The following is a 13,947-nucleotide window of genomic DNA, read 5'->3' on the forward strand; positions in this document are numbered from 1 at the left end:
GACTATAGACATTTGGATGCAATCCACAGTCTTATAGAACTTGGAAAGATCATTCTTCCCTCAAGGAGTTTACCACTGCTAGAAGGAGATGAACCCCCTTACACCTGAGTCCAGCAGTACTGTAGCCGATTCCTGTCTTCAGGCAAAGGCTCTAAGTATAATTGTGATGAGTATTTCAAACTGGATACTTTTTAAGAGTGAAACCAGGCACTATTAACAGTTAAGTTGGAATCATAGGTATTAACTGCAGGTGTCCTGAGCAAACTGGGACATATAGTCACCTACCTTATAAGGCATCATTCAGACACATGCTGAGCCTAAGCATGACATCCCTGTGAGTGTCCAGAAGACTTCCTTTTTTTTTTTTTTTTTTAACACCATCATTGCACTAATCCACTCTGAACCACTGTTACGATTGTGTCTGTTTGCTTGACTCAAGTATAAGCTTCTGAAGATTAGGAACTGAGCCTTAATTCATCTTTGTATCCCTAGTGTTTTATAGGACCTGGCATATAATTGTAAAGGCTGCCACCACAGTCACCACTGACTGCCATTTATGAAGTGCCTGTTATATGTCCCCCCACTATGAAAGGGACTCTAGATATTATTTTACTTAATCCTCACAAAAATTCTGCAAAGTAACTGTTATTTTACCAATGTAGGCATTTGATGTTTGTGTTACATAATGGGAAACCTTGCAGACCTGATGTATAAAGCACTGTAGGTCATTCTTTGAGAAACTGTACAAACTGAGACAGGAGCTAGAAGATTAGAGATAGGCAAATATCCAGATTCTTAGAAGGAAAATGTATGTGGGTTATTAATGTTTGTATCATTGAGCTTGACATGAATTCTATGCAAAATTCAAATGGGACTTTTTTTTAATGGCTTCTTTTCTCAAAATGTTAACAGCAGTCACTAGGTGCTTATATGGGTTCCCTGGGAACAGCTCCTGTCAGACTAAGCTTATTGTTTGAGATTCTTGGATATCTTTCTGGTCAAGATGTAGACAGGTAGGCCTGATGTGCAGATTGTAGATAGATTGTGAACTGAATGGACAGCTCTACCAGAGAAATCCAGCTAATAGAATTGGTGTTAGTACCGAGGGAGTTTGCTACATTCTTCAGGGCTCAGTTGTGGACTTTGTTCTTTTCAGCATTTTTATTAACTGAGTACATCAATGTCATATGGTTCAAATTTTCAAATAACCAACAAAGATTAGTTAAGACATTGCATGACAGAACAATTCCTCAAAAAATCTTAAACACAAAAATCCCAACAAATTGGACAAAAGTAAAATTCCAAAATAAGTGCATCCAAACCTCAACTGCCCTAAATATTATATCACAAAGGAAAATGTCAGGGAATTTTAGATGAATAAGGGCTTGATGTGAATTAGTGGTCTGCTATGGCTGCTGAGAGGGTCAAGGCTCCACTTAATCATTTCTCACTTGTTTTCTGCATTGCTCTGTCATGGAGTATAGGGGTAAGTGAGCGAGTAGATGGTACAGGCTGCCTGAAAAGGAAACTTTCTAATATTTAGCATTGTCTCCAGATATGGAATATGCTGTATCACCATATCCAGCGATTCTATAATACTGGAAAATTTTCTTACAGAGAGACTGGCCATGTAAGAGATGTTAATGGCAGTGTTTTATGCATCACGTAATGAATTGAGTAAATGTCTTCTAAGACTCCTTCCTGTTCTGAAATTTATATAAGTCTCATATTTCTCCAGCCCAGTGAAATATTGTTTGGGATTATAATGTCCCTAGGCCATATAAAGAGCCATTTACTGAAAGATGTCCATATGGTTGGGGAAATAAAATGTAGATTACAGTTCTAAATTGAACCCTAAAAATACAACTTATTAAAGAATATTAAATTCAAAAAACAGTACACTATGTATTGATAAGTTTAATGTGAAAAAAGATTTATAAGTACATTATAAAGAATGGTAAAGAAGAAAAAAGGAAACTTTAACAAGATTCAGAGTAAGTAAAATAAGATGTTGGAAATAAGTTATGTGCAAGATTATTTCTTACATAAAATAGTTTTAAACAAGGTTGTATATAATTTGGTTGTGACAGTATACACATACAAACACATATGTAGTAATTATAACAATCAATATATCCTAGGAATTAAGACAGTGAATTTTATTAATGTATTGGTTTTAGACAGTTGAGACTACTGGGCAAATAATAAAGATGATTCAGGCTTTGCAGTTTTTAGAATGTATGATGAAGTCCAACCCAATAGCCTTTGAGTAAGTCGTCATTTATAAACTTTTACTAAAAAATTCTGTGAAGGTAGAATCCTAGTATAAAGATTTCAACATATATCCAGATGAGAGTAGTATTCTGGTAATTGTGTTATTGAGTGGCTTGTTAGAAAATAGATTTCAAGCTGTAATGAAGGAGTAAATTAATGTTAATCCTCCTGTCCAGCAAAGTGTTGTGTCTCCACTCTTGGCCTGAAGCAATAAAGAATTAGAGATTGGTGCTCAAAACGAAAGCAGAAAACAGTTTTATTAAAGCAACAGTACACTCTCTAGGGGAGAGTGGGCAGGTTCTGCAAGGTGGAACTGGCCACTAGGTTGTTTTGTTTTTGTTTTTTAAATATTTTATTTATTTATTTGACAGAGAGAGAAAGAGAGAGAGACAGCGAGAGAGGGAACACAAGCAGGGGGAATGGGAGAGGGAGAAGCAGGCTTCCCACTGAGCAGGGAGCCTGATGTGGGGCTCGATCCCAGGACCCTGGGATCATGACCTGAGCCGAAGGCAGACGCTTAACCGACTGAGCCACCCAGGCGTCCCGTAGGTTGTTTTGGGGTTGGATATATATTGGGTTTTTCTGGACTGGGAAGACCTGTGACTTGCAGTGGGGTGGTGTTGAGGGCTCCTTGACTGACAGCTAAGATTATGTAACCACTTTCCTACTATGCATGCCCATTTCCATAATGTATCTGAAAAGCCGATAAAGGGGGGTTTTAACTGCAAAACAGATGTATGTAAATGGCTGTATAGCTAAAGGTCAAGCTGGGGACACCTTTTCGCTGGACTATGCGTGCACCTTTTTAGGGACAGTTTCTCTAGACTGTTAACATCCTGTTGCAAGGGGAACATAACCCGGTTTTCTTTATTGTAAAGGTGTTTCTTGGGGTGTTCCTTCCACTGTTCATCATCTAGTTTCTACTTCACACTCCTAAAGCATTGCTCTGATCATGTCACAAGACAACATACCCCTGTGCTTACAATGGTAGTGATTATTTTCTTTCTCAGTACAGTTCATATGCATGCATAACACACTTCCCTGGGAGTGTAATGTCTTTGCTTTGCCTACCGTCTTTGAAAATTGGTGCCCTAACTGCTAGCTCTAGTTGGTTATTCAGATCCTTCTACAGAGTGGCCCTAGCTTAGTTTTTCAAATTTCTCTGTTATTGTTCCTATATACTTAAACCCATAGGTTAGTCATATATATCCACTCTTTCTTGCTTTCCCATACTCCGTTTTCTTACTTGGTACTATTAAAACCAACTCCTACCTTTTGGACTCCCTCCTATCTTTCCTACAGACTTCAAGTAAATATTACTGTCTTTTTAAAGTCCTAATCATCCAGTGACCATCATGGGTATAAGTTGCATCTCACACCTTTCATATGGTCTTTATACTCTACCTTGTGTGAAATTATTTGTGTACTTGCCTTGTCCCATCTATCAGATTGTGGTTCCTTTTTTGCAGCTTCTCTTTGTGTCATTGGAAAAATAGTATCCATGTAAGCACTGGGTAATTTTAAATCTAATTTTTGATAAATAAGAATTGTTAAGGAAAAGGCATCATGATACTGGGAAAGGAGCCCTATCAGGAGAATAGCTTCTTTAGCCACTTTTACGGAGTCTTTGGACAAATCATATCACTCTCATATCCTTAATTTTAAAATGAGAGAGTTGAACATATATTTTATATCCCTTCTGGTTGTATGATTCTATAAATGTTAAAGGAAACTGTTTATACATAAACTAGTTAAGGCCTATTTGAGATGTAGCCAGTTTTTTTTTTTAAGATTTTATTTATTTGAGAGAGAGCGAGTGTGTGAGTAGGGGAAGGAGCAGAGGGAAAGTGAGAATCCCTCCTGAGCAGAGAGCCACACAAGGGGCTCAAGGCTCGATCTCCCAACCCTGAGATCATGACCTGAACTGAAATTAAGAGTCGGATGCTTAACCAACTGAACCACCCAGGTGCCCTGAGATGTAGTCAGTTTTAAAAAAGTTTTTAATTACCTCTAGCACTTAGAAAATTGTGTAGCTTCCCTATTCTTATAATATGTATTAATGCTATTATCTACATTAATTGGTCAGCTTAAGCATAGTGAATCACGTTTTAGGGGCGAGGCTGTTATTTCTATTATTTAAAAGCTTGGTAAATGTAGGAGTTGGAAACGAAGTAGGGTTTTTATTCATTTATAATCTGGATAATAATTTGAATGAGACATCTGCTCATTATGTGTCTAAGGAACTTAGAAAATTTCTTAATCTAAGTAGACCTGTAGTATTCTTGCTTGTTAGAAAATTGTGTCTAATAAATTATAAATTGCTTAATTCTGTTCATTGGCAGTTGACTGCATTCCTCACTTATTAAAAGGCAAATTGCATAATGTTTTTAGTAGCAGGAGAATTTAAAGTGGAATGATTCTACACATACTGATTGACATATCTAAGCTAAATGTGAAATGTCAAAGTGGTGACAGTTACATGAGGGAAAATGTGGTTGGCAAGGTCTTGATTTACTGTTATCATACTTTATTATATCCTTGGCCCCAAATCCTAAGAAGATGATAGCATTTTTATTCCGAAATCTTCTAAAATTCGGCTTTAAGAAATTACGTAATTTATATGAGAGCTACATTTCAGGTATCTTTAATAATTTTATCTTGTTATTCTTTACAAAGCTCAACAGAATTGTTATGCTGTAGAACAAAAGGACAAATAATAGTTTGTGTTTTAATACTTTGATTTAAGGCTTATTATCTTTATATCCTGAAAATATTTAACAAATAGTACTTAGTAAGTGTTATATCTAAGTCTGGTAGAAATCAGATATGTTCTTTTTTTTTTTTTTTTTACATTTTTAAAAATTTTATTATGTTAATCACCATACATTGCATTATTAGTTTTTGATGTAGTGTTCCATGATATGTTCTTAAAGATTTTTTCCTTTTAGAAGAGATTGTCAGGAAGGCATAATGTATTATACATCTGTTTGTTAATCAAAATGTCTAACTGGAATATATTTTGGGAGTCCACATATAGTTCTTCTCTAACATTAATCTGGTGAGATATATATACATATATATACATGTCTCATATATTTTTTTATATAAATAAAGAAAGAGTGAAAAATATGTTTTGCTATAGAAACTAAGTGGACTTCAGAGTGGCCATGAAAGGTGTTTTCAGGATAAACACAGGATACTTCTGCTTCCTTCTTGATAAATCCAGGCTATTTAAAAGATGTCACATTGCCCTGTTGCCATGGATATTGTAATGAGGGAGAAGGAAAAAACTATTCCTAACTTCCTGTCTTATTTCTTGAGATTTGATTTTGATAATTTTAAATGTTTCATTTTTGAAATGCTAGATTATGCTTTGTGGCGAAGAAAGGAGATTTATTATTTTGACACTGTCTTTCTAGTTCAGTGTCTGAGGCCTTCTGTAATCTTCCTCTTCAGTCAAAAACTGAGTGTCTTGACAGCTTTTAGAATAGGCAGTGTCAAGAAGCCATAGCAGTGGACATGATTTCAAAGCCTCTTTGAAATAGACTTTGCCTCTCAATTTATTGGTGATGGCATTGGGCTTAAATGTACATCATCATGGAAAAAATGCAATACCTAGATATTTTTAGTTTGTATTTTTTTTAAAAATACTGAATCTTTCTTTGTTTTAGAGGACTGTATTAATTTAGAGGATTTTTTTAGAGTTTCTTCCAAATTCTCATAATGGCACTATATAAGCAAAGATTTTTTTATCCCTCAAGTCTATATTTCGTAGATATTATAATCATCTAAGACTAGGAAAATAAATGCTTTATTTCTGTCATTTTACACAAAGACCTGTGAGAATAATTATAAGTGTAAATGAATTAATTTTTAGTTATTAGAAAGTCACTCACAGAAATTGAATAGAAAATTAATATCTTTCTATGTATATTTAAGTTCTGAAAGATTAAATATTATTCTGGCTAGAATTTCAAGATTTCTTGGGGTGCGTGCGTGGCTCAGTCGTTAAGCATCTGCCTTCAGCTCAGGTCATGATCCCAGAGTCCCGGAACAAGCCCCGCATCGGGCTCCCTACTCGATGGGGAGCCCGTTTCTCCTTTCCCACTCCCCCTGCTTGTGTTCCCTCTCTTGCTGTCTCTCTCTCTGTCAAATAAATAAATAAAATCTTTTTAAAAAAAAAGATTTCTTACCTATATAGTTTGTTGCTTTGGTGTATCTGTCCTTGAATTTTCTCTTTAATAGATTTAAAAATAAAAATAATGAGGTTCATTTCTTAAGTTTACATTTATGAACAGTATCATCTGAATTCAATCTTTGTAGCTCTCACCAGTGTATTTAAGGTAGTACTTGGATTACTATGAATATATAAAAGAGTGATCTCTAAAATTATCTCTGCCACACATCAGTGTGTTTGTGATACTGCCTCAGCAAGATTTGAAGATGAAGAGATACAAGGTAGTTTTTAAAGTGATCGACTCTTTTGCCTTTTTAATTTGTGAGACAACCTATGAAATGCCAACTCTAAGATAATCATGTCTGAACTGTTGAAATCCATCAGGAATAGCCACCTCTTTTTGGAGTAGTTTGTAAGGTTTAGGGCATAGATGTACTTCACTCATATAGGTTGATTCACTATAAGGAGCCAAGGAGCAGTCTGTATTCAGAGCAGTGTTTCTCAACCCATGAGGCTGGTAAGAACTATGTGTTATATTATGATCCAGCCTGCATATGCTCACATGTGTGCACAAATATGCAAAACAATTCATGAATACTTTGTACAGTGCACTGTTTTCTATTTCATTTTTTTAATGCCAAAAAAATTCTAATTGTTATCCAAAAATTAGATTTCAAAACTGAATATTGGGCCATGTCTGCAGTTTGATAAACTATGTTTAGGATATGCCCCTTATTCTTTAAGTTTTTCTTTACCTTGCACTGCTTATATACATGTTCTATATTATATAGTTTTCTACGGAGATGGTTGATAAACACCTATTTAAACTATGATGCAATTGCAATCTAAAGAAGAGAAACTCTGGGAACCCATATATATGTGTGACATCTGGAAGGAAAGATATTTTCTAGACTGTTTGCAGTAGTTCTGAGGATGGGAGTCAGGATTTCCAGAGGATCTCTTGTTTGATTTAGCTTTTTCTTCCCTTTCCAAACAATGGGTAATTTCATACTCAGCAATATTTTAAAAGGTAGTTCTAATTTAGTGGGAAAATAACTCATAAACCAGAATTGAATTTTTAAAAAGAAGTCATTTTGGCCTGAAGATTATTAGAATGCAGAAAGTAAATAGGAAGGAATTCCTTACAGTTTTATTCCATGCTTCTTTTGCAGGGAAGAAGTTTCAGTAAAATATATCAAAGAAAGAATTTTAAATTGGGGGACAGAAAATAAGCTTTAGTCACTCTCTATTTAGCATATGATATCTGAGCCTCAATTTGCAAAGTGAATGAGATTGGCCAGATTATTTAAGTTTATTTTCAACTTTAAGACTTTCTGATTTTAGGTTAAATCAGGGATTAGATTTTTAAGTGCCTTCTAGGCATAAGACACTTATATGGTAAAATTTAGAATATTACAGACAGGGGTATGAATTAAGATCAATGAGGACCTGTTTGAGGAAGCTGCTAGAATCCTGCTTAGATGTTATTTGAAGTTTACGTGCTTTATGGCCACTTAATCCTCAGGTTCTCCTGCAGAGTTGAGTGCTTATACACTCAATACAGATTGTCCAGGAAAGAAGGAAGGATAGAAGTTCTAGCATTTTAAGTATTTAGTTGGAATTGACTCCGTGGTTACTATAAACTGTGCTTTGAAATTATTTTGCTATAAACAAAATAAGTCTTACCTCTGTTGGAGGTGAAAAATAGAAGAAAATGTGAAATGGATTATGTTAAACTTCTGAGAATTGTGTATTGTTATAGGCTGACAATTCTGTATTTGAGAAGATTATTAAAGAATTGATATCCGTGATGGTAGGTTAAATAAATAACACAAACAATTTTGAGGGAGATAGTTGTGACTGAAAACAAGAGTAGATACATGTTCTTAGAAATTATATATCTGTATAGCTACCAAAAATGTACTCCTACAACAACTAAGTTATGAACTTTTTAGGTAGTTGTAGAAGTGATCTTGTAGGAATGGTTTGAGAAATGAATGTGAGTGAAAGAATGTTTTATTTTCTTGATCTAAGAGAGGTAGGCTATATATTTAATGGAATGTTACTGAGCTATAAGATAGAATGAAATCTTGCCATTTGTGACAACTTGGATGAACCTTGAGGGCATTATGCCAAGAGTAATAAGACAGAGAAAGGCAACTGCCATATGATCTCACTTATATGTAGAATCTAAAAAAGAACTCCAAACAAACAAAAGAAATGAAAAAAACAAGTTCATGGATACAGAAAACAGAGGGCTGGTTGTCAGAGGCAGGGGTGGGAGGTGGGCAAATGGGTGAAGGGGGTTAAAAGGTACAAACTTACAGTTACAGAATAAATAAGTCCTAGGGGTGTAATGTACAGCATGGTAACTATAGTTAATAATACTGTCTTGTATATTTAAAATTTACTAAGAGTAGGTCTTAAAAGTTTTCACCATTAAAAGAAAAATTCCTTAACTATGTGTGGTGATGTTAACTACACTTACTTGTGTGGTGATGATTTTACAATGTATACAAATGTGGAATCATTATGTCGTGCACGTGAAGCTAATATAATATTATATGCCAATTATATCTACATTAAAAAAGTGAGAAGAGAGGTAGGCTTTCAAGTTGATAATCCAGTGGATGTGCTTCTTTTCATCCGGTCCTACAGAACATTTCTGTATAAGTGATAAAGAGAAAGTTTAGAATGGATAACTGTGACTTGGGTTTCTGAGAACTAAAAGAACATATCTGATCGTGTAGACTCAGGAGGAAAACCTATCAGGTAACATTTCATTAGGCTCTTCGGGGTGTACAGGTGTCTCCCATATCAGCAGTGTGGATGTGGGGACTAACAGCCTGCTCATGAAGATTCTGAGGCCTCCCCAGCCTCTAGTTAAGAGCACATTAACAGTAGCTAGCAAATAATATGAAATGGAGTTCTTTTAAAAAGTGTAATTTCATATAAAGGATTTAAATGATTAAGAACAATTACATTAAGTGTGTATATTTACTATTTTGGGATCCTGATATGTAAGGTTTGTCATTTCAAGTTCAGTGACCATGCTTACTTGTTTTTTATACAATAATAAATTTTTTGGGCTTCATTACACTATGCTTCATACACTTCATTACACTATATCAAAATATGCATAATTAATTGGGGCTTAAAAGGCTTGTTCAATTTATTTAAGAAAAATTAATAAAACTGATTATTTCCTTTAAAGCTGCAGAAGAAAGAAGATCAGCAGTTGGAGCCCAAAAAAAGTACCAGCCCTAAAAAAGCTGCAGAGCCCACTGTTGATCTTTTAGGACTTGGTAAGTAAAAAATATAAGTCACCTTAAGAGTTATACAGTAATTGAAATCTTTACTTGAAATGAATATAGTGGCTTTATCATCAGTATGCCAAAAGATACCTGTTAACTGAGTTTGAAAATGGTATGATGAGTGTGCTCAGTTCCCACAAAAAGGGAAGTCTTTAATAAGAGCTAGTGTCTGTCAGCACTGTCTCCCCTGAAATACAAGTAATGAGTTCCTTGGGGGAAAGAAGAGATATCAAAGTAATCTTCAGAGGCATAGTAGACTGACATTTCAACGTTTAAAATAAAGAGTAGATTTCTTGTTCTCTTCTCTTCCTCCCTCCCTCTTACCCCCACTTCTCTTTATTTAGTTTTGTTGGGGGGATTCCCTTGGCAAAATAATTATGGGGTAGCCTTATTGTAATATGTGCTGGTTTAAAACAAAATTTAATTTTGGTTAACTGAAGCAATGTGCTTTACATCTAGATCTAGTGGCTAAATTCATTTCATTTATTTGATGACAATAAGAAGTGCTCATTTTAATTTAATGTATTTATTCTTATGGCTGACAGATACATGTTGTCTGCCTGGTAAGTAAACAGGCTTCCATTCAAGGAATGTTTATATGTGCTTTTCTACAAATACTGTCAGCTCTTTTTATATCTTTCTTCTCTTCCTACAAAAACAGCTTTAAATAAATGGTTATTTTTAGTAATACCTGAGCCTTCAGCAGTAATTAATGTAAACTTTTTTTTTAGTTTGGAGAAGGATTAGCAAAGGAAAAAATGAAAGATACTTAAAGTTGAACTTCATATACTGCTTTTCTAAAAATTGATCTTTGTTCTTATTGAGTATATATTGTTTTCTTTTTTAAGAATTATAGTTGAGTACTTTATTCATTTCTTAGGAAACTGGTATATCACAGAAATATATCCCTGTAGGTAAAAATTTTCTGTGGTGGTGAAAATAAGTAGTATATATAACTGTAATTTTGAAAGTACAGCTTTAGTCCAGGGGCTCTGAAATAATTACGTTGAATTCTAGTCCCTATAGTTTCTGTATTTTCTTTTCTGTAAATGAGAGAAAAGGAAAAAAAAGACTTATTACTAAAATCTTACTAAAACTATATGAATGTTTGTCTTCACTGTAGCATTTCCTTTCCAGTCTAAGTGTCTGGTTTATTACTTTATAACTTAGAAATGTAAAATATAAACTAGACCTGACTCTTATCATACAGATTCATTCACTGATTTAACAAATACTGATTGTCTACCATGTTTTCAGGCACCATTGTAGGCACTAGGGAGATAGCTATGAATGGAAACAAATATCTGACCTTTTGCAGCTTTCATTCTATCTGGGGAAACAGTAAATAACACTTAAGGTATATTATGGGTCATATACGGTAAGTGCTACAGATAAAGTAAAAATGAGTAGTTGTAATTTTAAATACGGTGGCCAGTGCCTGGAAGATGCTCACTGAGTATTGCTGGAGCAAAGACCTGATGAAGTTGTGGATATCTGGATGTGTGGGGCAGGAACATTCTAACCAGAGAGAAGAGCAAGTGCAAATGCTGTGCAGTAGCAGCTTACTTGATGTGTGCAAGAACCAGCAAGGATGACTGTGTAGCCAGAATGGAATGATCTCTGGGGAAAGTCGTGACAGAGGAGGGGAGTGTGTGGCTTTTCCTCTGAGTGTCCTGAAAATACATTGGAGAGATTTGAACAAAAATGCCCATGAACTGACTTTCATTTTTAAAGAATTATTGTAGCTACTATGTTAAGAATAAATTATGTAGCAGGGCAAGGCTGGAAGTGGGGAGACCAATAAGGAAACTTGTTAGAATAATACAAGTGAGAGATGACGGTGGCTTAGAGTCAGTGGTGACGTTGGAAGTTACAAGAAGTTACCAGGTTCTGGGTATGTTTAGAAGTTGGAGCCAATAGGATTTGCTGACCAACTGAAATTATAGAATATTTACCTTTGGGAATGAACCTGTAGAACAGGCAAATCTGCTGATTTAGGACAAGAAAAATTGCTATAACAATGTCTTGACTAGCCAGTGGGATCTAGTAGACAAATGGGGTGGCTGGCCTTAAATACTCAACTCTTACTGCAGTAATGTTGTGTAGTAATAACCACCAGAGCTCAGCAGCTTACACCAGGACACATTTCTCGTTTTTACTCTCAAGTCTGTGGGTCAACTTAGGGCATCTCTGCTAGAACTTCATTTGATGTGTTTCCTACCAACTGTTGCACTGTCACATATCGTGTCTCCGTTTTTCAAGATCCTGTAAGTGTTCCCCTGTCCTCTGCCACCCACCGTCAAAGCCAGTACCACAAATTTTAGGATTTGGTGATGACAGCACCCCTCTTCTGGTATCACTTTCTGTGATAGTGCCCATGCTACATAGCGAACAACTCCAAAATCTCCTTGGCTTGTATCAGTTAACATTTCTTTCTCTCACTCATGGTCTGTGTAGTATCTGTGCTTATCAGTTTAATATCTGATACGTTCTCTATCAGCTCTCTTTTTGACAGTGGGAGAGCTTCAGGGAACGGTGTCTTTAGGGGAGAACCAAGGTCGACTTAGGACAGGAAGGTGAAGAGAATATTTGAAGAACGTAAGGATATATAGGGGATTTTGCTGGTGACTATCAGTTTTAGATCATATACTAGAAGAGTTCCAAAGGGGGCAGGGACAGGAGCTAAGGTCAGAAAGAGGGATATCTTGCTGATGAAGTTTTAGCAGCAGGGATTGTGGGGGGTATCTTACCCTGAGTATGTACAACTCTTCACTCTTACTGGTTTATCAACATCTTAAATTCTTTTTAAAAATCTTTTCAGGCTTTTTTTTTTTTTTAAAGCTCTGTGAAGCATTACCTTTAATGAGTTTGTGAAGGTCTAGGAGACCACAGAGAATCAGAGGTCCCTTCCAGCTCAAAACAAACAGTGATCCTAAATCAGAATTGATTATGGGTATCTACTTTGGGCCGCAGACTGTTTTTCTTTTGCCCAAGGTAAGCATACCACTCTCCCCTAAGGGGACTCTGGTTTTCCTCTGTAAATTGAAACATGGTACAGGGCAGGGAGCAGGTGCCCTGAAGTATGATTTATGGTCATGCAGAGATGACAGTATATCCCCATGTGAATGAGACTGGAATAGGCATTAACGTAAAGCATTTGCAGAAAATACAGAGAAAATCCTCACCATTAGTTTAGTCACACGACCACAGAGGGGCCATCAATCCTAAAGTTTACTGTTGGTATTTGGGATCACTTTTAATCTCGTAATAGGGTAATCATTAGGATCATATTTTAGTAATTTGATCTTCCCTTTAAATGGCACTTTGGTGAGTCCATGGTCTTTTTTTCAACCTACTGACTCAAGCTAAACCTGTTTTCTTCAGGTCACCTTTCCTGATCTACTCCCTATCCCAAGGTCAAACATAAAATGCTCTGGATATGCTTTTTAGCAAGGGTCAGCAAGATTTTTATGAAAAGGGCCAAATACTTTGGTTTTGCAAGGTACATGGTTTCTGCAACTACTTAACTCTCCCATTGTAATATGCAAGTAGTATGCACATACATAAGCAATTGAGCATGGCTGTGTTCCAGAAATATTTAAAAATAGGCAGTGGATTATAGTTTACTGACCTCTGCCTTTTGTTCCCGATTGTACCTGCAAGAACTGCTTTATATTTATGTATTAATTAGAGTCTGAAGCCTGTACAAATACAACTTATTCACTGTTTTGCTCTCTCAATACCAGAAGTGGGGTCAGATACTTGGTTATTACCTGCCCTCTAATCTTGGAAATAACCTAATGTCTTAGGGTTCCTCTTTAGTAAGGGCCAGACCGAAAATCCCTGAATCAGATTCCAGACTCAGATACATCTTGACTTGAATGTATACCTGCTATGTTAGAAGAGAATTGAAATCAGTTTCTAGGGCATGTTGGGGTGGTGTTCTTCATGGTCCCTACCTGTGTAGTTATTCTAGCACTGGGCATTATGCTGTTATGCTAGTCTCCAATTTTTGTTGATTGCTGCTTAGTTTTTACATGATAAAACCTGACAGACAGCTTAGCAATTGGTTAGGATAATCCTCCCAGACTTAATACTTTCATCCAGTAGTGCTTTTTGCTTTTTCTTTTCTTTTCTCTTCTCTTTTCTTTTCTTTTCTTTTTTCTTTTTTCTTTTCTTCTT

At 35.6% G+C, this 13,947-nt stretch overlaps 1 protein-coding gene across 4 annotated transcripts in view; it reads left to right on the plus strand.

The window, feature by feature from the left end:
* The window catches only part of SMAP1 (small ArfGAP 1), a 163,614-nt gene that overhangs the window by 129,670 nt on the left and 19,997 nt on the right, over positions 1-13,947 (plus strand). For all 4 annotated transcript variants that reach the window (XM_025890564.2, XM_025890565.2, XM_073905179.1 and 1 more), the window contains one exon: positions 9,666-9,756. In XM_025890564.2, the coding sequence (XP_025746349.1) occupies positions 9,666-9,756 (91 nt within the window). The remainder of the gene's footprint in view (positions 1-9,665; positions 9,757-13,947) is intronic.

This window comes from Callorhinus ursinus, unplaced genomic scaffold, assembly GCF_003265705.2.
Source record: "Callorhinus ursinus isolate GAN/ISIS: 27379988/994484 unplaced genomic scaffold, GSC_fseal_2.0 scaffold22, whole genome shotgun sequence".
NCBI lineage: Eukaryota > Metazoa > Chordata > Mammalia > Carnivora > Otariidae > Callorhinus > Callorhinus ursinus.